Raw genomic sequence first — 24879 nt, forward strand, 5'->3', positions numbered from 1 at the left:
GATTTGTGCAAGTGACGATGAAAAGACAGGGACATCAGAAGTTCTCCGATTAGGAGAATTGAGAATGATGACTAAAGTCTAAATGGGAATCTCTCTGATGCACTAATCTAAATCATTTTTAAATTGTTTTTCCTTTGCTTTTTCAGTTTCAAGTGATTAATAATGTTTGTTTGGTTGTTGTTTTTGCAATGATATAATTTTACAATTGCATGTACTATCAGATTTTCAGTTATGGTTACCACTAATGTCTGAAAGAAACTGTAAATCTTTTTGTGAAGAATTGGATCAGTTTGGTCGTGGCGACCCAAAAAATTATATGAACAAATAAGTTTACGTGGGATTCACAACGTCGAAAAGAATTGAATAAAACATGAAAGCACGAATATTACTACTGACAAAGACATGACAAGCTCTCTTTCTCCTAAAAAAATTGATTTTTGATTACTACAGTATATTTTTATATTCTCGTTCAGTGAAGAGGACAACCATGCAAAAGCGTAGTTCCCGCAAATTGTTCCTCGTTAGACACACTGTCTGAACTAGGTTTTAGCTAATATACAAGTTCTTCTCTGTGGAGAGAGCTTGTTCTCAATGGGTCTAATTACATCAAGGTTCAGTTCAGGTAGCTTATGATCCAACTTAGTGATCTTTGAGTGATACTAGAGCGCCTTGTATGTAAATGTGGTTGAAATCCTTGTGGTCAAAATCATGTAATCCCCCTTTGGTGAATGAAATGTTGAATTCGAGTTAAAAAAAAAAGAAAAAAGAAAAAAGACACACTGTCTAGTGTACACGACCAACTAATTTATTGAGTAATTATTGCAAGCATGGCAGTTTAGTATAGTTGAGACAAATCTGAAGGAGACCATTGCTTCTAACATATTCGTCCCATGATTGAGTCATTGTGATCACAACAAAACAAGTGAACATGATGTAGAACAAATCTGTCAGATAACCCCAATGTGTAAAAATATCCAAAAACCAAATTGAAGGGAAGCACCATTTTCCATGTCTTTATGCTACTTACAGACTTTCTTGATGGCTTCATCACTCATGCCACACGTGTTTCTCTGTGATGATATCAACGTAAAATTCACAACAAGAATAAGGAGCTTCATTATTAAATTCGTAGTTAGAAATTATTACTTACCAGCCAATATCCATGATTTGTATTTTTCTACTGAACTTTCGTATTATATTTAAAGAGGAAAGAAGGCCTAAGGTTACTGAGGCCCATTATGATAAATCCCATGTATCAGTAGAACCCAAGTTGAACCAAGACAGATAAGACTTTCAATAAAACGCAGCCCAAAGAGGCCCAGAAGCTTAAGACAAACCTTCATATTCCTTCAAATCATTACATCATTTATATAACGAAAAAAAAATGTTTAAGAAATCTGCTTAGGCTACAATACAAGAGATAACGAGTAACGGGCATTGCCTTAAATTGGTAAAGATATATCCACCTAACTAAACCATCCACTTTTGTATACATCCCATGTATTATCAGTTACATCCCATCTGCGCAGGTTAGCAATGACAGAACAACGTTCGTCCAGTCAAAATCAAACTTTCCGGTTCGGTCTTTCCCCCCCCCCCCGTGTGGACAATCAACTCTCTATGTGCGCAAAATAGCAACGCCAGAACATGTTCACCATTTAAAAAGCGCATAATAGCGATGCCAGAACAACATGTTCATTTCAAACAAAAGCGCATGTTAGCATAAAAGTCTTACCTTTATCGTCTTCTTCCCGTGTCTCTCTGTAAATCTTCCTGCTTAAGCGAAGGTGACGATACTATTTCAATCCCCCCCCCTAACACATTATCAACATCTCTCTCTCTCTCTCTCAACGAAATCAAAAATCTCTCTTTGCATGATGGGATTGCTCGATCTCGAGAAGCACTTCGCCTTCTACGGCGCTTACCACAGCAACCCAATCAACATCGTAATCCACATCATCTTCGTGTGGCCCATCGTCTTCACAGCCTTGCTTCTCCTCTACCCAGCGTCCCCAATTTACGACCTTTCTCAATTAGGGTTTCCTCAGTCGATGACCCTCGACGGCGTTTTGCGGTTAGACGTTGGGTTTGTCGTAACGGTGACGTATGCTCTGTTCTACATCTGTTTGGATAAAAAATCTGGGTTCGTTGCGGCTCTCATGTGTTTCGCTTGCTGGGTCGGGTCCAGTGTCCTCGCTGATCGATTAGGACCTTCTCTTGCCGTAAAGGTTTGATCTTTTTTGTTCTCTTTTGTCTGAATCTAAAAAAAGTTGTCTTTTTTTTGGAGGAAAAGGAGTGTATTTATGAGAGCATGTGCATCCATATGTGTGTGTGTGTGCTTCATGCATTTATTGCAGCTAGCATTGTTTGGTTCCAAGACTTGTAATTGGTATTAGTGTAGTGAAGAGGCTTTCTATGTGCGTTTGGTTGTAGTTGTTGATCTTCACCTTTAGGAGGTTTATATGTGTATCTCAAGTGATTTGGATCATTTGATTAGTCCCTAGTTGAAATCCATCTGTTATGTAGACACTGTAACAATTTTCAGTTTTTTTTTTCTCTCAGGTTGGGTTAGCATCTCAGCTGTTATGTTGGACCGGGCAGTTTCTTGGCCATGGATTGTTCGAGGTTAGCCCTTAGAAAATCATTGTTTTTTATTTGTCACATCATCAGTTTTCATGAGGCCTAAAACAGGTCTTGTTGATTTCTTGTCTCTATTCTTAACAGAAACGAGCACCTGCGCTATTAGACAATCTAGCCCAAGCTTTTCTTATGGCTCCTTTCTTTGTGTTGCTTGAGGTGAAGTTGTTTTTGTTTTGTTCTCTCCAGCTAAATTTTTTTCTACTGTTGTTATAGCCAGAAAAACATGAAAAGCTAATGTGGAATTGTGTGAATGAATACAGATTCTTCAATTGGGTTTCGGGTATGAGCCATATCCAGGTTTTCAAGCTCGTGTGAACGCCAAGGTAGAAAGTAGCATAAAGGAATGGAGAGAAAAGAAGCAGATCAAGAAGAATAAGCTCACATAAGCTTTGGATCATATAAAACCTAAACCCATTGTAATGTTTCTATGTTAAAGTTCCACATAATAAACAAGACCACCATTGATTGATGGATTTGTGTATAACTATGTTTCAATATATTGAATGGAACTTGAAAGTTGCAAAACAAAAGATTGAACAATATTTTATAGGACGTACATGTTGGTCGACAGTGCGGACTTCTAGAGGCCTGAGGCTGAGTTTTAAAAACATTATTGCATTTTAAATCTTTTGAAAGTAATTATAGTCTAACTTCAGTTTTTATTAAAATATTATATACCATAGTTTTTACAAAAAAATATTACGTAAACATTCTCTCTTGTTTTACCATATTCTTATGAACGTACAAAAATTTAAAGCATGACCCATAATTGTAAAATAAAAAACGATAATTAATCTTTAAATTAAAATATTGATTTTTTTTTTGGCAACACATTTTCTTATTAAAACTGTCAAGATATTACATAGTTCTTTTGTCCTTGTCTAGCTTCTTTAGCCATTACATCAACATTCCTAGTTAAAGTTATAGGTACGCAATGAAAAGTAAAACAAAACTTCATGGCCATTGCCACAATGTCTCGTATCATAGAGGATGCCTCTGTGTTAGGGACGTTGAAGATGGTTTGTTCAGCTATTTGCTGATGTAACTCATCTCTAAGTTGCTTGCAATCAGTCATAAAAGCTACATACTTATATCTTAGCTTCTATACTTCTTGAACCGCCATAAGAAGGGCATGAAGACTTTGTGGGCATGAAGTTTATGGACGCTTTTTTTACTGTATAAGGACCATCCAGTCCCTCCTACCTCTTTCTCATTTACCCAAGAAGTATCTACCAAGCAATACATAGACGCCGAGCAAGGGAGTACCTCCTGTATGGTTTTAGTTTTTGGAATTGTCTCCCTATCCGATTGTGTACTTTGTTTTGCGAGCTGGAGCGCCTCTCTCCATTGTTGACATTCACGCAATGCTCCATGTATGACCTGTAAAATATGTTGTCTATTTTGCTGGAAAATCAGGTCATTCCTTATTTTCCAGATTCTCCAACCCATAAAAAAGCTCAATATCTCTCCTCTTTATTTTTTCACATCTCTTATGATACTCTTTTTTTTTGAAGAAGGGAAATTTCCTCTTTGGGTACAGTTAAAATATTGATAATAGAAAAAAATTAGAGGTTTGATTAAATGTAGTAAAAAAAATTATAGCTTTTTACCGGTCTCACAATTTTGAAAATGAGTCTAAGTCATAGCATGGCAAATAAATACGGGAAATATGAGTCAAATGTTTGCAGTTTTAAAGAAATAGATCTTTATATTATTTAAAACACAACAAATTCTATCAAAAAATTAATTACTTTAAACACAAGTAAAAATCAAATTCATATAAAAATCTAACTAAAAGAATAAGTTAACCACTATATAAAAATGATTTTGGTAGTTAAAGGGGCCTGAAATTTCTGTAATACTTGGGCACCAACTCACAAGGCCTATGCCTTTTCAAATTGCTGTAGGCACGGTCTTGCTGGTCGATCTCGAGATGTAATTGGCCTTCCAGTGTTCACCATAACAATCCAATTAATGTTCTAAACCTCATCCTCTGCTTTTTAGAAGTTTTGGTTTTTGGGTTTACTCGGTTTGAGGTCTTCATATCGGGACCACACAAAATTTGATCCATATTTGGTGCAACAATTAACTTGAGGTTCGGTTCCAGTTTGCTTGCGGTTTCGCGACATAAAAGTAAAAAGAAGAAACCAGTGATCTTAGATTGATTTGATTAGACTAGTTTTAGATCGGTTTGGTTATTTTCTTTGAAGGCATCACCAGGTTCACCACGCTTGTGACAAATGTTGAAAGGAGATAAAAATCCCAAACCGTACTACTGTGCTGTCAAATAATAATGGCACGTTCACTTACTGCTGTAGCCTATAGAATGGCAAGATGTAACCTCTATTACTGTACGAGATTTTTTTGAATATATGGCCATCCTTAAAACTTAGTCAATAATTTGATTTCAGAATAATGTCACTATATTAGAATCAATGGACGGATTCCAACGTTTTGGTCCCTCTCATCACCATGGTTATCCCCACCAACGGAATCATGCAACGGACCAACGGTTCATGATACTTGTGTGTGCGTTTTCCCTGTTGCCTCTTGGAAGACAATTACGTTTCACAAAAAGTGTGGTGTAATTAATATATTATTTTAATTGATTATGTTAATTAACGAACTAAAAATATGCATAAAATTAAAAAGTATCAAATATTTACACTGAATATATAAAAATCTATATTTATAATAAGATCAATTTTAAAGTTAAAATGACACTAATATGAGATAAAAGAATAATTAGTTTTTCAAAGTCACCTACTAGTTTAATAATCATTGGTGTAAAAAATTATGGCAATTTTCCTTGGACTAAGATTTTGTGAGCTTAAGTTATTGTTGAATATTCATCCAAGTCATAAGTTTAATACTTTCCATGTTTCAAAATAATATATGTTTTAGAATTTTCACACTTTTAAATAAAATATATTAAAACTTAGTTATAAATAATACATAGTTTTTGTAATTTTAGATTTCTTATAATTTTAAACCAGCAAGACTTTAAAAGTGCAATTAATATTTTTTAACTTGCATAATTTCTCATTATTAATTGACAAAAATTGTATTAGAAATATAAATATGTATCTTTTTGAAACAATAATTTTCTCTAGAATACGCATCTTTTTAAAACGAAAGGAGTATATTAATAATAGCCAATTTGATTTGTATGAAATCTGCTGTGAAGTAATCCAAAATAAATCACACAAGAAAAAGAGTGTGCTCATCTACTTTCATCAAAAAATCCACAACATAGAAATCAAAATGAAGATGATTAGTTGAAAAAGGAAAAATATTTATCTTCTATTTTTCTTTATGTAAATATGTTTTTAAACCCATGCTCATTAATTGGTTTTTGACCCAATTAGCTCTAGAATTTATTTCTTTTTTCTCGTCTTTTTTTTTTTGAAACACGTTCTTAATTTCTCTTAATCTATGTTGGTTGTCTCTCCTTTTCTTCACATTTTGGCAAAGATTCTTTCAGATCTGTATGCCTCGTTGCCCAAACTTCCTCCAAATCCATCGTTGCAAAATAATATCGTGTTAGAGATAATTGTGTTAGATGCAAAAACCAGAATGGAAATCATCTCTCATTATCTTTCTAAAAACATCATTTCTCAAACAGTTCTTGAGGCTTTGATACCAGTACTCCTTTGTGACTTTCGTTAGGACTGCCAAGATGTCAACAGAATTTCCGTTTCTGCTGTTTTGGTTGAGTTTTTAGTTCATTTCTATCTTCTTTTTACTGATATTATTTTAGTTCGACCACTGGCTCTGTCATTATTTTGTTTATTGTTGTTTTGTTCTTTTGGGATTTTTGTAGTTATGTTGTATCATTTTGTAAGCCACTTCAATTTTGTGAAATCTTAGTTCAACAAAAAGGGATCCATAAGGAAGATAAAGGAAACAAGAGCAGCCACATCTGTAAATCTATTTTATTAAATTATAAACATAATATAAAAATACTTTATATCAATGTGTTACTTAAGATTTATACCACTCAAATTTTAATTATCCTTATATATTTAATTAAAATTAGTAATTATTTACATATTAGACAATTTTAATAAAATACATCATCACAATTCACACATGAAATTACTTTGTTATTAAATATTTTATTTTTTTAGATATTTCCAACTTTTTACTATAACAAAAAAATTATAATTTTCCTAGTTTTTATTGTTTTAATAAATAATTAAATTCATAACTATTATTAAATATACCAAAATATTAACTTAATTTTAGTCTAAAAATGAAATAACAAATGAACTTATTCTATTTTAGATCTAACATTATTTTTAATAAAAACAAACATTTATCGCCAAAAATTAAATATCAAACCGGGTTACAAAATTTTATTTTTTTAAACTAAAATAAATATTTTTATTTTTTGTTAAATTAGATTTTGTTGACAAATATTTTTTGTACTTTAAAATCACAGGTACCTAGTTAGATATTATAATAGACTCGTGTTAGAACAACTCTTCTATAGGTTCTTATTTGAAAATCTCACATACAACAAAAAGAAATTATTGAGTAAATATCTTAAATAGTTGATATCTCACTCAAATATATATTTTATAAAAATATTAATATATATTTTAATTATTTAAAATATCGTTCAATAATATATTGTTAATTATTTTCATATGTGAGATATATAAGAAAAACATTCTAAGAGATATGTTATATATATATTCTCACAAAATTGCCCAAAGTAAATTAAAAACCATAGTCAAAGATCTGATCAATCAAATATACAGATTTTATGAATATACTATATTTATATTTGTAATCTTAGTTGGTAACTATGTGTTATAACTTTAGTTTAGAAGAAAAACTCTAATTCAGTTTGTATCTAGTGTTCATATTATAGTCAAGTTTTTGTTCCCATGACATACTGCTGTCAATCTATCAATAATTAACAAAATCCAAAACGAATAATGCTTTCAATCTCAATTACTCATTATTATCAACTGAGCGCATAACTATCACGTGACTAAATGCGAAAGCTGATAACGAGGTGCGTTTTCCACGTGGATGTAACCACGATGTTTTACATGTGGTCTTGGGATGCCGTTTGAGACTTCACTCGGTAGATATTAACATTTCAACACATACATGACGTAACATAACTCACGGCGATGCCGATATTTCTTGATTTTTTTTCCCTTCGACCTCTGATAGACTGATAAAGATTACCAAGAAATATACGGATACAGATAATAAACAATACTTTAAAAGGATAATATCAAAATAATTTATTAATAAAGAAACAAAAACATCAACTTCGTAAACCAATTACATAAAATTACAAAATAAAATTAAAATCCAAAGTAGTGTGGACCAGAACAAAAGAAGAAGCAATTGTCACAATGCTGTTTTTTTTTTTTGCTTTTATTTGTAAGTATTTTCGTATCATCGTATGAAACACATAAAGCATGAGAAACAAATTGTCAACATATATACTATTATATATTAAAAATAGCGGTTGCTATTTGTTCCTACTTTTTCACAACTGATCCAGGGAGAAGATACATGATAACTCATAACGAAGTGTAAAATAAAAGAGACTACATAAGATTTTATTCACGATCATCCATATCATTCATTGCACTATTAGTGGAACATGACAAACTCATGAAGTTTCATGTTTTGTTTCACTGCACCCATGTTCTATATATAATATAGAGACGTGACTTTTTGGAAATTATTCTCTTGGTCGGTACAATATTTATGAATAATATTCCTTTTTATCTATTTTTTTTTTGGATCCAGAGAGAATATTATTATTAATTTCACACAGTAACCATCGATTCATCAAATAAGATGATCATCAAGTAGGCCAGTCTCATAAACACCATACTGTGCTGATGAACTAGGTTTATAGCCCCCATTCGTGTGGAAATCCATTGCACCAATCTCCTCCATGAAATGTCTCGTTTTTTCTTCGTCCCACATCAGAAAATCATCTTCTTGATCATCATTAGCTAACATCTTCCCATGATCTATCTTCAGCTGCTCGAACCCTTCTTCTTCACCATTAATGCTTGTGATTGTCAGATCCGACAAGATGTTCTTGATCCTGTCGACACCGTGTTGTCTACATGAGATACCAGTGGCGATCCTGTTAAGGAGACGGGCCGAGCTGGAGGAGAAGGAAGAAGAAGATGGACTCGCCGTCGAGCAGGAAGAGCTACCGCAATCTGTGTTAAACGACTGTGTTTTGACGTCGAGGTTGATGATTGGCTGGTGGGTCATTGGGTCGATTCCGTTTCTCTCGAGTCTTTTCTTAAGGCAAGAGTTCCAATGGTTCTTGATGTCGTTGTCTGATCGACCCGGCATTTGCTGCGCTATGGTTGCCCACCTACAACAGAATTTTTTAGTTCAATATAACAAAAATGTATAAAGGATAATATACTTATAAATACTTTTTATTTAGTTTTAGTACTTTTCAATTATAGCATTTCACAAATTTATTCGGATCTAGATAAATAAAAAATATGAAAGAATCAAATCCTTACAAACATGAAAATAGTGAAGTATCTTAACATTTGCACCCAAAAAAAATGTAAATAGTGAAGTTCTGAGTTTTGAAAAATCGGTAATATATTCAATTATTGATTAACGTACCTGTTCCCGAGAATAGAATGAAAATTGATGATGACTTGTTCTTCTTGAGTAGTGAATTTGCCTTTCTTGACGCCAGGCCTTAGATAGTTAAGCCACCTTAATCTGCAGCTCTTTCCACATCTCTGCAAACCTTTATATAAGATTAAATGAGAATTCTTTTAGCTAGTAAATTAGTGATTTTTTTGGGTACGTATATAGTACGGGAAACAAAAAAAAATCACTGTAAAGATTTAAACTTCTGGAAGTGTATGATTATATGACTTTTCTATGTATATAAAAACACATGGAAACACCTGCTTTATCGGCACCATCTCTGCAAACTTTATTTTGTCACTATTTACAAAGCATACCATGTTTGTGGTGGAGTTTATTAAAAACGACACTTACAATTATGCAGCTCACACAAAACATGTTTGGTTCACGTCACCATTGCACACAAATTTATATAAAATGTAGTTATAAATATATAACTACCAGCTTTGTGAGGGAGAAAACGCCAGTCACCGATGCCGTATACGTCGATATAAGCGACGAGTTTGCGGTCTTCCTCCTCCGTCCATTCTCCTCTCTTCGTCCCATCAGCTTCGAACCACGTCGCCCTCCCCATAAGTTATCTCAGTCCACAATCCGATATCGCCTCAGTTGTTCACCTTATGATCGAGAAGAAGAGCTACAATGATTGTAAGTGAAAAGGAATTATTTCAATCGAAGTATTGAGGGATAATCTCTAATTCGCACAATTCTCACTTATTTTTAGAATGGTGTCTTGAATGGGGAAGAGAAGCATATATATAAATAGACCTCTCTGTTTTTGGTTTTAAGTAATTATTCTCTTTGTTTTGAAGTTTCGAACAGTAAAATATAATTTTCAAGTTTCACACTTCTATTAGTTATTTGCTAAAACCATATATACCTAAGTGCTCAATTTTTTGCTAAAGTTTAGTGTAAAAAAATCAACTTGTCTTGCATTCATTAATTTTTTTAAAAAAATTTATTTTTGTTTTACAACATGTAATCTTATATATTAAAACAGAAGTCACAATCTTAATTCATGTGTGATTTTTTTAAAAATGAACCCTTCCTAGAAAGTCCAAATTCATCTATTCTTTAATAACATTTATGCCTTACTAAATCACTCTATTTGATACAATAATAACTACCTACTCCTACAAATAAGATTCAGTTAACAAACATATATTTGCATCATTAATGATTCACATACGATGCATATCTGTGTTTAAAAATATGCCTATATCGAACCTAACATTTTTTCTAAATAAGTCATTTTACCCGGTTTGGTTTATACACGTTAATAAACAAATCACAATTGGAATAACCAGTTATGACCATCATTTCTGATACATGATTAGATTGCTTCAATGTTTTTAAATCCGACCCAGACACTAAACCAGATGAACTTCTGAGTCATCAGATCATCGGATCGACCGCCGGTGATCAGCAGAATAATATATAAATTAATTATATTATATAAATAATATATTAGCTATGAAAATAAATATATAGAAACTAAGGTTAAGTATTTTATAATATTTATGTAAAACATAAAATAAAAGTTTGGATATGTAAATATTTTATGTTTAAATTTTTTTTAGAAAATATTTAACTTTAATTTCTATATTTTTATTTTTATTTTGCATACAAAATATCAAAAATAGTTTAGATTATTTAAAAAAAATAACAATTTAAGATTTATGACATCTAACAAGAAAATATTAAGACTTAAAAAATTATGACATCTAACAATTTAATTTGCTTTCATATAAATTTTAAATTTTAAATAAAAAGTATGTAAAGTAATATTGTTACATAATAAAGTTTCCAAAATAATTTTTGTTACAAAAATACAAAATTTATAGTAATAATATACAAGCCACGTAAACATAGCTATTATAGAATTACATAATATATAACACTAAATTACAATAAGTTATTGGTAAATTTTGTTATATAAACTAAAATATTTTAGTATAGAAATAAGAAACCCGCACGGTTGTGCGGGTCGAGATCTAGTTTGTATATTATTCTATTTTTGAAACAACATTTTACTTAGATTTTTATAAAACTACACTTTTATTTAATTTAAATGACTAAATTATCAAGTCTCAATAAAAATAACTATTCTACATATTTTTGTTTTTAAATAATACTCTTCAATCTGTGTAATATCTTATTAAATTATATTTTACATTTATTTTGATTAAAAAAACTAAAAATGAATATAAGCTGCCAACATCTAGCGCTGCATAGTTTCATCACATGATTTTTTATCATGATAAGATTTTTATTACATCTACTGAAAAAAAGACCCGAATAAACTTTATATATCCTTTTGCATTTTTTTTTTTGATCAAAAGACATTAAGAGTAATACTATCTTTTATACAATACGATGATCTATGTATATTGTTCGATGTGTCCCATGAGGCCATGAGTGATGGATCTTCTACATTCCAGTTCTGTATTCCACAGACATCAAAGTAAGTTCCCAAAGCATGTTTAGAATGCTCAACACACAGACTTTAGACCCGAGAAATTCAGACCATTTACTGAGATCATCATAAACGAACACCCACTCAACTTCAACCCTTATATAATCCACACATTTTGATATTGCTGTGATAGATTTTTTTTACTGGCTACTGCACATATGTACGAGAGTACATGAAATCAAGAAAAAAATATTATCATAAACAGAAACAATAATAAATAATAATATTAATATTATTTTTGAATTCGTATTTGTATTTTAGTTGTTAGAATGCATATTTTTTATTCAATTTGGATAAAATGTCTTATCACATTTAAAAAGTGTAGTTTTAAAACTTAAAAAGATAAGTATATTTTCAAATTTTAAACTATAAATAGGGTATTTTCAAATTATCCTTATTTTAAATATAATTCATTTTTATGAAAAAATAACCTAAAGGGGTGTTATTCAATCATTGATTTAAAATCTATTATTAATATTTTGTAACCAAATCAAATTTTAAAATTTAAAATTGATGAGATTTTAAAATCTCGGCATTTGTTCATGAGAATCCATAAGATCACAAAGAATTTTTAAAATCCTTGATAATTGAATAACACTAGCTTTTAAAAATTGGATTTAAATCATTCATTGAATAACACTAGATTTTAAAATAAAATTTAGAATCATCATTTGAATAACTGTAGATTGTGTTTAGATTTAAATACTATTAAAATACATGATTGAATAACACCACCTAATATAGCATGTTTCGAAACCTTGACTAGAATGACTTTAAGTCATTTACAACCACCAAACCACAGCTGCTATTTTTATTTTGAACATCATTAATTGTAATAAATAAAATAATAAAACAGATCTAAACAAAAATAAATCAATAAAACATTGCATATAATAATTAAAATGATAAAATAATTTATGGAATCTGTTTGTGACTATTAAAACAAATACAATAGTAATTGGTGTTTAATAAAACCAACTTCAACAATTACTATTTTATTTGTTTTAATAGTCACAAACAGATTTCATAAATTATTTTATCATTTTAACTATTATATGCAATGTTTTATTCATTTATATACAGTTAATGTATATACTTATAATGTATAGTTCATATACACAGAGCCGTCATACTATGTTGTGAAAAACATTTGCGTTAGGGCCCCAAAAATAATCTATAATTTTGGGATTTTTTTGTTTCAGAAGTCTACCATAGTGTAGTGGTTAAAGTGAAGTTGAAATATGTTTTTTGAGTATCCAATCCCAAGTTCAAAACCAATTTCGTACTTAAATAAATATCTGCTTTCGTAATAAGTTTTATTGACACTATAAAATATCTATTTTTAATTTTGTTTCAGCCTCTTAAGACTTGGCATAGCAGTATGGCACTGCATACTTGTATAAATACCCATTGTATATTCTTATTAATGTTAAGAAAGCATTTTGAATTTGTTATGATTCAGAGTCAAGTTAACAAAGTTAAACATTACTATACATCAATCTAATAGATTTTGTATATCCCAATCAAATAATGGCATATAAATATGACATCTATAAAATTCCCCAACTTCTATAAAAAAGGCCTAAAGAGCGACGATTTTCTATCTTGGCAAAATACCTCAAACCAATCTGGAATTTGAGTACCATGTCAGCATGTTTGGTTAACTGACACACCACAAAATCATCAAAAGAATTATAATAGCATAATGATCAATTTCTTTTACACTTGCCAAAGAAGAAAAGACACGACATATGACCTAATTTGTTAGCCGAGACAACCCAACCCGAAATCTAAGTAGCTACGGATTTTCTTTAAGTCAGTCATGTAAAAGTGGAGACGAAATTAATCCATGGTTTTGTCACTTTGTGTCATCATCTCGCAAATCATGAGAAATAGGGGGTGATATCTCGATCTGTAATGTTCTGCTCAATCAAAGACTTCCAACTCCATTTTACCATGTTTTTTATTTTTTACAAATCTATTTATTCATAAAATAGCTATCACAAGATAATATACAAAAGATCAAAATAACATTCATTAAATAATAAAGAAACTAAATTATTTTCATGAATAATATTTTTAGCATATATAATACTTTATAATATTTACTTAAAATTAAATAAATATGATTCTTAATATTTTTACTGGAGGGAATATATGTATTTTCTGCATTTTAATAAAAAATATTTTTGTGATTCTTCTTCTTGTGCTATTTTTGCTATATAAATTTGTTTTAAATCTATCATATGATATTTTTTTCTAACAATTCCACAAAATAAAAAACTGGGTCCCAACCCATTATTGCTCAGATCCAGTTTTATGACACCCACTTTTTTGTCAAATTGATCCATTTTCAAATAATTTTTGGGATAACAAAAAATTCTTTTCTTTGGGGATTGTCTTGGCCATATTAATGTGGATGGATGAAGACCTCCATATGATCTTCCAAATGATACTAGCTAGAAGCCTATAAGCATAAACCAAGTTCTCTCCCATAGCAGGAATCACCTATTGTTGCTGTCTATTTCCAAGTAAACACTGTTTCCTATGACATAAATTCAACCGTTTCGACTCGATAATATCACTACAACCCATCATCGTATGATGTTTTAAATGAATAAAAGTGGAATAAGCAATCTTTCAAATACTACTAATTTATCTCATAATTAATTTTAAAGCAGAATACTCTAGATAAAGTTCAATGATTGACTAGTTAGCCTTTGAAAAACAACAAACTAGATAGCAAACAGTACCCCAGTGAACACAGAAAAGGTCAACAGTGGACGAATCAGATTTACAGTGAGAAAAACAACAAACTAGATAGCAAACAGTACCCCAGTGAACACAGAAAAGGTCAACAGTGGACGAATCAGATTTACAGTGAGATTTCGAATATAATTTATGTGCAATATACCCATTTCAATAGCAAAATCAATTAAAACCTAGGATATCATTATCTCCACTCTACGTATTTAAGCTTTGAATACAATACAGTTTAAATGCATATTAGATGCAGATATTTGTGATACACAAATCTGCTGTAGGTCAATAATGGGCATTAAAAAATGTTAATCTGCAGGAAGAAAAATAAATGAAGCTATAACATGCTGATGACCAATAGAAATTGAGTACTTATTTTCCCTATTAACTACATGGAAACCATTTAATTCATTTCTTTTAGTTCAAACCAAATAAAAATATTTTTAAAATACGATAATATTTTTATTTTCTTTATTTTATTTAATATCTTCTTTAAATATGTTAATCAAATTTATATGTACATAATTATTTATTCCAGCCAAATTTTAAAAATGATGTTTTAGTAAAAATTATTTTAGACTTTTCTAAATATACATGTTATTTTGTATCTCTACACAATTAAAACATATAATACTTTTGTAGATAGAAAAATATGTTCTATTTGACTTGTGTTTTCTATTTGATCTGCTTTTTTTGTTTCACGTACCATTCGAAATCTAAAGTCATCAAGGAAATAATAATATAAAAATTAACTTCATAGAAAATTGTCAAGTATTGCAATAATTATCTTCGTTTGGTTTGATTATTATATTTTATTTTGTTTGTGTTTTAGGTTTATTGGGGACCCCGGACCCGGACCTTGTGGCCACGTTATTAATCGTTTTCACAGTCCTCTATCGTCTATTATACACGTGATTAAATTGCTTCATGTCTTCTTAATCGAGAAAAAACAAACGCTTGAAAGAATATGATCTGCCCCACTTATAGAAAAACTGAGATTAACATTTCGCACGTATATAAAATCCATGCAATGCAAATTAATTGTTGTTTTCGTTTATCTAAATTATGTGAATCAGGAGAGAAGAAATAAGATTTGCGTCAATAAATAATGTACTATATATATTCCGCCAACTTTTTAGAAAGAAATTCGCCAGAATGTTTTCTTTAAGTATGTGGTTGTGATTGAAAAACAAAGCAAAAAACAAGATGATAAGGTTGATGTTGTTGTGAGCCACTATAGACCTTAACCTCGTTGACCAATTAGAAGAGATTGTCACATGTGGAGAAGCATGATGGGTCCGAAATGTAATATAATTCAATTTCTTGAACAAATAGGCAATTTTGTTCTTTAGCAAATAACATTTATTTTCGTAAATAAAATTTCATCCTAAACATGATGAAATACAGAGCGCCGATTGTATTTTTGTGGACTTTCAAATTTCTCTTTTACATGGTATTTGGAAAATTTATTGTCATCGCTCACTTTTTTGATGGAGATAAAAAAAATGAGATGAATGTATAAAACGAACAAATCTTATAAATCTAAAATCCAACTAAAAGTTTGTCAATAAAAAACAACCGATACGAATTTTTCCTTAACGAATAATAAGAAGAATCACGTGAAGTGAACTTTGACCTAATCAATGGTTAGTAAGAGTATTTCCAATGGCACATTATATTTTCTTTTATAATTTAAACTAAAATAGAATAATTTTATTATAAGGTAACTATTGCTTTAATGGTATTATTTTATAATGAAGTTATTATATTATATAGTGAAATATAAAAAAACATCACATTTTATTTTATTTTATTCTATAATAGAGTTAATATATTTTAACGTAAATTATAGATAGAAATATAGTGTTTTATTGAAGATGGTCTATAAATGAAAAAATCAAACGCAACGGTGACAGTGACGCTATGTCATATACAAAATTTCAGTTTGGCTTTAGATTGTAATAAATGATAATCTCAGCTGTATCTAGTATGGATCATAACAATGTCCAACTTAATTAACCTTCAAAAATAAAACCTATGTCCAACTTGGTATTGGATTCAAATTCATTTAAAACAATCGGTTTGGATTAAAATAGATCATCAAGTTTCGGGCAAGGTGGGTTTTAAGAGTCGAAGCTAGACACAGGCACACGCATGGCATGATGATGATCTCTTTGACCAAGATCAAGTGATTTCAAAGTGATTTCATTGTCACAGCAAACCCAACCCCCCCCCCCCCCCCCCAAACGTCAAGTCGGGGTAGACGCTATGACCTGGTGGCGGACCTAGGATCTAATTTTAGGTGGGTCAAACCATTAAAAAAAAAATAAAAAAGTGTCAATAGTGGGGGGTTTGAACCTGAGTTTAGGGGTGTCACTTATGGTATTTTACCAGCAGAGATAGATGAATTCAACTGCTAATTTATACAAAACACATATTTATTTAGATTTAAGAGGTGTCATGTGACACCACATCTCTTAACGTGGGTCCGCCACCTAGCCCCAATGGAGACAAATAACATGTTCCTCTTACTTGAAGGGAGAGTCACACAAAATTACTAGTTATATAGTTTTCTATATTTATTATTTGCTGTTTTATAACTAGACATGCAATTATTTATTTTTCTTTTTCTAAACAAAACATTATTAATTATTTAATATTTTACTTAACCAGTACTAAAATAAATTACAAAATCTAATCAATCATACGAAATATAAAAATTTATATTAAAATTTGTAAACATCCGGAAACAAATGCATGCCAAAAAACATATTGAAACAAATATTTTTTTAAACATCAATTAATAAAGAAACAGAAAGAATATCAAAATATACGTATTCATGGCACGTCTTCTCATTCACTGTACGACTTTGTAAGTTGGGCACTGTCAGTCTCACAGCTTTAATGAAGTCTTCTTTGTCACTTGTATATCATTATTCTATTCTATAAATGGCGCGACATATATATATTCGTAGAGATTATATATTGTGTGATTATTTGGTTTCCGTAGAACTGTAGAAGTAGTAATTATAATTGGAATGGAAAATGGGAATAGGTTTGGTTGTGTCTTGTGAATTAACAGCGACATGAAATTGAAAATCGTATGTTAATTACCAGACAAAACAATCTTCATTGGAGTCTACTTATTTTGTAAATTCATTTCATAAGCTATTTTGCATTTTTTTTTTCACAAACCTTCTCTTGGTTAAAGTGGCCCACATTAATTTTATTTGTTGCAACAATAAATCATATGCCAACACATTAACACACTTTAGTACTGGACCGATCGAGTCAGAAGATGCGAGTACTTTCGTACAAGAGGGACACGTACGGCGTCGTCTCGTACTCTATATCGTCAGTCTCCATATAACGCCTAACTTCCTCATCGTCCCATATCAGAAAATCTTCTTCTTCACAACCACCAATCTCCTGATCCCTCTTTAACACTTCTTCTTCATCTTGCTCACTGCTTGTGATTCTCGGGTCCAACAAGATGTTCTTGATTATGTTGAGATCGTATTGTCTAGATGAGATACCTGCAGCGAGCTTGTTCAGGACACAAACCAAGCCGGAAGGTGTGGAGGAACAATGGTTTTCCCTCGTTGGCCACGTAGTCGTAGAAGAGCTACCACATTCTACGTAAGTGGTCGTGACGGTGAGGTTATTGTTGACGGGCTCATGGGTCATCGGGTCAATTCCGTTCCTCGATAGTCTTTTCTTGAGACAGGAGTTCCAATGGTTCTTGATGTCGTTGTCTGTTCGATTCTCCATATGCTTCGCAATGGCTGCCCACCTTCAGTTTTCATCAATAATAACAACAAAATTTAGAATTCTTTTTCTTATATATAATTTATAGGAGATCCTGCTCAAAACCAAGACTAATTAATCTCAAAGTCCATAGGAGTCGGATATTCTTACCATTCAAAGCTGTTTAGTCTAAAGTCTATTACATTATATAGTTAACATCCCTATGTGCAAATGTTAATCCAAATTGAAGTTTTGACTTCTGACAGAGCATTAGTTTTTTCTTAAATAAAAGACACAGCAGCAGCTATTAATCAAGAGAAGAAACTAACCTGTTTCCGAGAACACCATGAACTTTGATGATCTTTTCTTCTTCCTGAGGAGTGAATTTGCCTCTTTTAATCCCAGGCCTTAGGTAATTAAGCCACCTTAATCTGCAGCTCTTTCCACACCTCTGCAAACCTATTTTTCATGATAAATTATAGAGATGCCAATTTTAGTAGTCAAAAGCAGTTTAATTCTACTTTTGTAGTGGCAAAAAAAAAATAAGCTGCTTGGAATTACCCTTAAACTTTTCCTCAATTATGGAGAATTAAAAAGCATAATATATAAGTTGCAATTTTTTTAACATTTCGACCATATAAAAAAAATCTTCGAACCAGATTAAAAGGTACCAAAGATTGAGGATTTTAAAACATAAAACATACACTTATGTATAAATGTAGACAAAGCATAGGGGCCGTTTATAGCTTGAAATCGGTTTTTATAATATCATATGGATAGAAGTTTGAACTGCATAGATTCCAGAACAAAATCATCATATATCTATACTAATAAAGGAGAGTTTTCTCTCACCTTAACCCTCCACATCATTTTCTTATATGGAGCATTTCTGGACACGTGGCAGACTAAGAATTTTCAGTTTCGAATGTTTTGTTATGGCATTTGGGTTTTTAAAATATGTTTTTGTTCAGGCCCATTGAAGTGTAGGGTTTAACTCATTTTCTGAACTTGGATTTTCACAGCTCAGCTGTCGACTGATTCAAATGACGTCGCCGATCAACTCTCCGTAACGTCCTCCACTCTCATTAATATGTACTTTAAACCGAGTTGTTTATGAGGTTTATAGCGGTTTGAAATGGTTTAGAACGGTTTGAGTGATTGTTGCAAAACGCCAACAACTGCAAAGCTGCGTTTGCGGATGGTAGCGGGGAAACCAGTCATACCCTTAGTCTTAGTGAGTTTCCTCCACTATTATATCCGACTTATTTGCACCAGAACACGTCTGATCTCTTCTATGGCGGCGTAAAGTTGAAATTTTAGAGATCATGTATGCATTTTGATCGGCTTGATGAATCCAAGGAATAAGTATATAAAAGGAAAGCTAAGGACGTTGCTGGGATCTGAGTCTGGTGCTCCGGTGTTTTTTTTAATTAATTATTAACGTTCTTAGAGCATAATTATCGCTGACACCGGTGGCACAGTTTTTTAGGAAACCTTTTTTTGATTATTTTTTTGTCTGAAATAAAAAAAAAAATATTTAAAAACGAACCAATCGCAGGCCCCACTGACACGTGGCGGCCCAACAGTGCAAGAAACACTCCAAAATAGATTTTTATTTCATAGTTTATGTGCGATTCTTATGGTTTTTATGGGGCCCACGCAATAATTTTTTTTAAAACCCCATTAAAGTTCCGCGATAATGGTGGCCTTAGTCATAGGGTGAGCTTCAAATGTGAAAGGAACATAAATGTGAATTACTAAATTATATTTAAAAGTCATAAATGTCAACCCCCCCTCCCCCATGCTAAATATATTTGTTGTAATGTTGTGCATTTGGACTTTTTCAGTGTGATTGAAGATATATTATTGTGGTCGTATCATAAAACACTAACCCACCATCACATTTTAGCTACTCGCGGTGGAGAACGAGCTTTTCATGGTGGATGACCCGTCTTCTTATGAGGTACCTCAATCTCATTAGATATGAAAGGTGCAGCCACATCTATGGTTGCAATGAACAAGATATTGATCACACTTTGCTTCACTTACTACTTTGATATATCTTCTCACTTTTTTGATAAATCTTGCTCTTTTCACATCTTTAGCAAATGTCACTCATAAAACAAAAGCTAAAGTAATCAACGAATTCTAAAAGCATTTTGCTCAATTGGATGTGGCGGTAACAAAAAACTCTATTCATTTCTAAGAGCATAATATTCAGAAATTCTGGTGTAGTCGCAAATATTGGTTGTCATGTTTATTTTTATGCATATATTTGATTTTTTTTTTATAAAAAAAAGTATGTTAAGAAACTGATGGACAAAGTAAAATAAAATTTAAATACCTCTATATATTTACTATATTTTGTTCCTACAAACACAAAAATAGTTTTGAAATCTTGACCACAAAAATAGTGGTTCGGATCATTGACAAGGCAATTCGCAACATGATTGCTTTTCTTCGCTACAAGGCTGACCACAAGCTTGCATGCTAAATGAAATGTTGGTTTTAAGTCTCAGTTTAGAGCTTTGCAGTTTAAAACGTTTTCTTCAACCATGTAAATTTTCATCTGTAAGCCTTTATTTCTGTAAATTTCTATTCTTTATATAATGATAATTGAATTTCACATTTCATAAAAAAATAGTTTTGAAATCATTAAAATATATATTAGTGTTAAAGATCCGGCGCGTAGCGCCGGCATACCCCTAGTAGTAAAGAAATTAGAGCTGCATTCGCGCAGATTTTAATTTTAATTTTTTTATTTTATAAATTGTTTAATGATATTTTTATTTTTAAACATATATTTTATTTGGATATTTTTAGGTTCATACACGCTTACTTGTATCCGACTCGAACCACATCCAGAAATTTATAATATTCGAATGAAGTTTAATTTTAAAATGCAAAAAAAATTGATATCCAAAAAAAATTGATTTATACTTGAATGGGAGATCAATGGATGCTTATGTCTAACTGATTATATATACAAATAAAAAAGTATTTATTAATTGGTTTGAATTATTGTTATTAATGGAGCAATTTCATTAAAATCTGTGAAATTATTATGGTTAACACATAAAATAAATGATGTCGAACTACTGTAGTAAATACAATTAATGAATTAGTTAAGAATAGTGAAAAAAGAAAAATGTAATAAAATAATTTAAAATAGGTAAATTATATTTTATATTTTATAATAAATGATGTCGAATTAATTAGAAAAGATAATAAATGACGTAGTTAGAATTAGTTAAAAAAGAATGAAAATATGTAAGAATTTACTTAAAATAAGTAAATATTATTTTGTACTTCAGTTTTAATAGAATAGATTTAACAATCATTCATGTACTCTCACCACAACATTATAAAATACAATATGTCATGTATATGTACTTTCCCTTTCTTTTCTTTGATCAGTCAACAATGTACTTCACTTTCTATTACTGGTTTGGTTACAAAAAAAAAAGGTTTGGTTACAAAAATTATTTCGCTAGGATTTCATGAAGTTTTTATAATTGAGTTTGCCCCCCCTCCTCCAAAGAACATGGATTCTGCTATTGAATGTACAATACATTATATACCAAATTTCATATCCCAAAAATCTATAGTAATATATACTAATTAATGAGAAATATCAGCAAGACAACAACAAATGAAACGGGGAAATGTAAAAACTATCGGCAAGTATTTTCTGAAAACAGGTTTACCTCAGGAAAATATGAAGTATTGATTTTACCAAAAAAAAATATGAAGTATTGAAAACCAAGAATTTCACTACATATGAAAACTCTAGAGTTATTCTATGCCAGAAAGAATCTAAAACAAGAGGAAAACTCGGTTGCTTGATTTAAACAAAGGAATACTTTAGTTCTTAAGTTACAAAAAAAAAAATTAGTTCGTAAGCAAAATCTAGAACTGATCTAGCTTACTTTATAAACCCCTTGTTCCGAGAATTTAGTTGAACAAAAACAGGAAAAAAAGACACATAAAATATTTTTTTCACCGTTCTACAAAAATAAATGTTTTGAAAAAAAAAAGTATTTCACAAAGATAATTTTGTAAGGTTTTCAATGCATATTTAATAAGTTAAAAAGAATAAACTGGTAAATTCAAGAAGTTTTGATTAAAACTATTGGTTTAAAATCCTAGAAATTTGTTTTTTACACATAAATCAAGATATTTATTGATATACACTAATCATTTTAATACGTGTGAAAAATCTAAAAGATCTAACATATGTTAATGAAATATCTGTAGCATAAAAAATGTTTATGAATTATTGGTATATATATGGACATGGTGTAAGTATGTGTATCAATAATTCAATATACATACCAGCTCTTTTGGGGATTGAACGCCAATCACACATGCCATGCTCATTGATGTAAGCGATGAGCTTTTCGTCTTCCTCCGCTATCCACTCTCCTTTCTTCATCCCGTCGTCGTTAAACCATGTCTTCCTCCCCATTTTTCTCAGGCCGAGCAATCCTATAGATACCACTCGTAACCTCACGATAAGATAGATAGTTTATTTGGAAGCGAGTCTCTCTCTCTCTCTCTTCTTCTTTTTACTTAAAGTGAAATGGTTTAGAGAGAGTGAGCAGTGGGATTGTGCATAAGGGATATCACCTATATATAACACTTATATTTTTGGTGCCATCGAGGGATTTTTATCCTTGCCGCTAGATTAACGATTTTTCACACTTTTGCAAAGTTTTTATAGAAGTAAAAAATTTCTGCAAAAGTACCCAAATCCTGCCCTAATCTATATGTACAAAATCAATAGTAAAGGTTTTTAGGGGAACAAATAAAACATCAATTAACTAACACCTTTAAAAATCAAATCATTGAGTTTGACAAATTTTGTAATTTATTACCACAATAATACAATTCTTTAGCTATCAAAATATTAAAATAGACTTTGTTTGTGTATCAGCAAGTTCTTTTCTAAAATCAATGGTGACTAAATTGTTTGTGACTCGTCCTTTTGGGTGGCCGTCTGAGTAATTATGAGGTGCGTAAGTTTATTTGTATAGAATATGGATGGAAACCGAAGATCAACTAGTTCGAATAAACTACCAAATCCATGCGTGCACAAAAATAAAATAATTACCATGCAGAAAAAATAATAATAATCCAACTTTAGACGGGCCAAATTTATGTTTATAAATTAAAATGCTAGTTATAAGACATGTGGAAGGTAAAAGATTAGAAGTGGTTCTAAAAACATTTGTTTTAGTTCACAAGCATCTCTTTCTCTCATATTCCTCGATCGAAAAATATTGTAGCCGATGGGGTAGCAAAAGCGGTACTCCTCTCTTCTCTTATTGTGTAATGGACTTTGGGATGGACCACGTTTAGACTCATTTTTTTTTCTTATTTTAATTAAAGTACTAGATTTCCATCCGCACAAACGTGCGGGTATATATTTTCACATTTATATATATAGATATTTGTTTTACATAATTATTATATATTTTTAATGTTACTCACATATTTAAATGTTTGTATAATTATCCCAAATATAATAATTTTATAGTTTTCATGCTGTAAATTAAAATCATCACATATATATGTTGCTTATTATATATTTATCCTATTAAATTTGCGTTTGATTACTAAACTAAATTTTTTAATGCATGAAACAACATATATGAAAACAATTTTGTATTTAATTTATTATAATCATGATCAGTAATTCAAATTGCTAGATTTTTTTAGTAATTTTTTAATGTTTATTAATTTTATATAATAAATTACTGTATATTAAAAAAGTTTAAGATAAGTTAAATTTTTATACATGTATTATATAGTTTACTAATATTAACCCGTTCTACCAACATATTATATTTTTAACATAAATATTTTATATTTATGAAAATAAAATATGTTAACTTATCAATTTAACATAATTTTATCATATTTTGTTCAATATAACATTTTTATTTTAAAATGATAGAGATTATTATAAAATTGATAAAATATGATATAATTTTATTCTTTTAGTAACAGAAAATATTTATATTCAATTTATGACAATTAAGATCTTATTATAATCTTTTTTGAGAGATTTGTTAGAATTTTAATTTTTTTTAAATAAAAGATATAAAAGATATTATGATTAAAGTAGTTAAAAATATTATATATATTAGCATTAGTGATATACATTTAATAGAAAATTTAAATAATGGTCCAAATAAAAATATCACTCATCAAAAAATCATGATTTTTATTTTATTAGACAACAAATTTGAAAAAATTAAAATATAAATAAATATTTATTTCTAACAAAATCTTTAAAAATTATTAGTAAATTTATTTTTGAAATTAATTAATTTCATTTTATTTAAATTTTTGTTTATAAACCAATACTATATTCAATTTTAATTTCTAATTATATTTTATAAATTAAACTAAATAATTTTCAAAAGTAAATTTAAAAAGATTCTAAGAAGATTTTAAAAAGATTTTGTTACAACATTTTAAATATATTCATTTGTATTTCAAATAAAAAGATAAAGATATTAAAAGATATAATAATAAATTTATGTAAAATATGATATTTTCTAAGAATGGTTTAAACTAAT

At 30.2% G+C, this 24879-nt stretch overlaps 3 protein-coding genes and 2 non-coding genes across 5 annotated transcripts; 3 read left to right on the plus strand and 2 right to left on the minus strand.

The window, feature by feature from the left end:
- The first annotated feature begins 4 nt into the window (after positions 1-4).
- Positions 5-104, plus strand: LOC125577487. Its single transcript, XR_007315899.1, has one exon. It is a non-coding gene; the product is annotated as a small nucleolar RNA R44/J54/Z268 family (small nucleolar RNA).
- Positions 105-184: 80 nt separating this feature from the next.
- On the plus strand, positions 185-256 carry LOC125577510. Its single transcript, XR_007315919.1, has one exon. It is a non-coding gene; the product is annotated as a small nucleolar RNA snoR122 (small nucleolar RNA).
- A 1077-nt stretch (positions 257-1333) lies between these two features.
- On the plus strand, positions 1334-3170 carry LOC106361982 (2-hydroxy-palmitic acid dioxygenase mpo1). Its single transcript, XM_013801796.3, has 4 exons — positions 1334-2228; positions 2563-2625; positions 2725-2796; positions 2901-3170. The coding sequence occupies exons 1-4, from the start codon at positions 1875-1877 to the stop codon at positions 3024-3026; spliced, it is 615 nt and encodes a 204-aa protein (XP_013657250.1). The 5' UTR covers positions 1334-1874; the 3' UTR covers positions 3027-3170.
- A 5037-nt stretch (positions 3171-8207) lies between these two features.
- On the minus strand, positions 8208-10719 carry LOC106360171 (transcription factor MYB8-like). Its single transcript, XM_013799759.3, has 3 exons — positions 9751-10719; positions 9277-9406; positions 8208-9010 (listed from the first exon to the last, which is right to left on the minus strand). Exons 1-3 carry the CDS (start codon positions 9881-9883, stop codon positions 8464-8466), a joined length of 810 nt encoding a protein of 269 aa, XP_013655213.1. The 5' UTR covers positions 9884-10719; the 3' UTR covers positions 8208-8463.
- A 6186-nt stretch (positions 10720-16905) lies between these two features.
- On the minus strand, positions 16906-23870 carry LOC106360173 (transcription factor MYB106-like). The gene is made up of 3 exons (XM_013799760.3): positions 22628-23870; positions 18622-18751; positions 16906-18338 (listed from the first exon to the last, which is right to left on the minus strand). Exons 1-3 carry the CDS (start codon positions 22758-22760, stop codon positions 17837-17839), a joined length of 765 nt encoding a protein of 254 aa, XP_013655214.1. The 5' UTR covers positions 22761-23870; the 3' UTR covers positions 16906-17836.
- Between the last annotated feature and the right edge of the window lie 1009 nt (positions 23871-24879).

This window comes from Brassica napus, chromosome A8 (assembly GCF_020379485.1).
Source record: "Brassica napus cultivar Da-Ae chromosome A8, Da-Ae, whole genome shotgun sequence".
Lineage (NCBI taxonomy): Eukaryota > Viridiplantae > Streptophyta > Magnoliopsida > Brassicales > Brassicaceae > Brassica > Brassica napus.

Excerpts from the sequence above, each read along its gene's own strand:
- LOC106360173 (XM_013799760.3), bottom strand. The coding sequence starts at position 22,760 with ATGGGGAGGAAGACATGGTTTAACGACGACGGGATGAAGAAAGGAGAG. Across the intron at positions 18,752-22,627 it reads TTCAATCCCCAAAAGAGCTG|GTTTGCAGAGGTGTGGAAAG; the intron begins GTATGTATATTG and ends CATGAAAAATAG. Across the intron at positions 18,339-18,621 it reads CATGGTGTTCTCGGAAACAG|GTGGGCAGCCATTGCGAAGC; the intron begins GTTAGTTTCTTC and ends TGAAAACTGAAG.
- LOC106360171 (XM_013799759.3), bottom strand. The coding sequence starts at position 9,883 with ATGGGGAGGGCGACGTGGTTCGAAGCTGATGGGACGAAGAGAGGAGAA. Across the intron at positions 9,407-9,750 it reads TTTTCTCCCTCACAAAGCTG|GTTTGCAGAGATGTGGAAAG; the intron begins GTAGTTATATAT and ends TCTTATATAAAG. Across the intron at positions 9,011-9,276 it reads CATTCTATTCTCGGGAACAG|GTGGGCAACCATAGCGCAGC; the intron begins GTACGTTAATCA and ends ATTCTGTTGTAG.
- LOC106361982 (XM_013801796.3), top strand. The coding sequence starts at position 1,875 with ATGATGGGATTGCTCGATCTCGAGAAGCACTTCGCCTTCTACGGCGCT. Across the intron at positions 2,229-2,562 it reads GACCTTCTCTTGCCGTAAAG|GTTGGGTTAGCATCTCAGCT; the intron begins GTTTGATCTTTT and ends TTTTTCTCTCAG. Across the intron at positions 2,626-2,724 it reads TTGGCCATGGATTGTTCGAG|AAACGAGCACCTGCGCTATT; the intron begins GTTAGCCCTTAG and ends TATTCTTAACAG.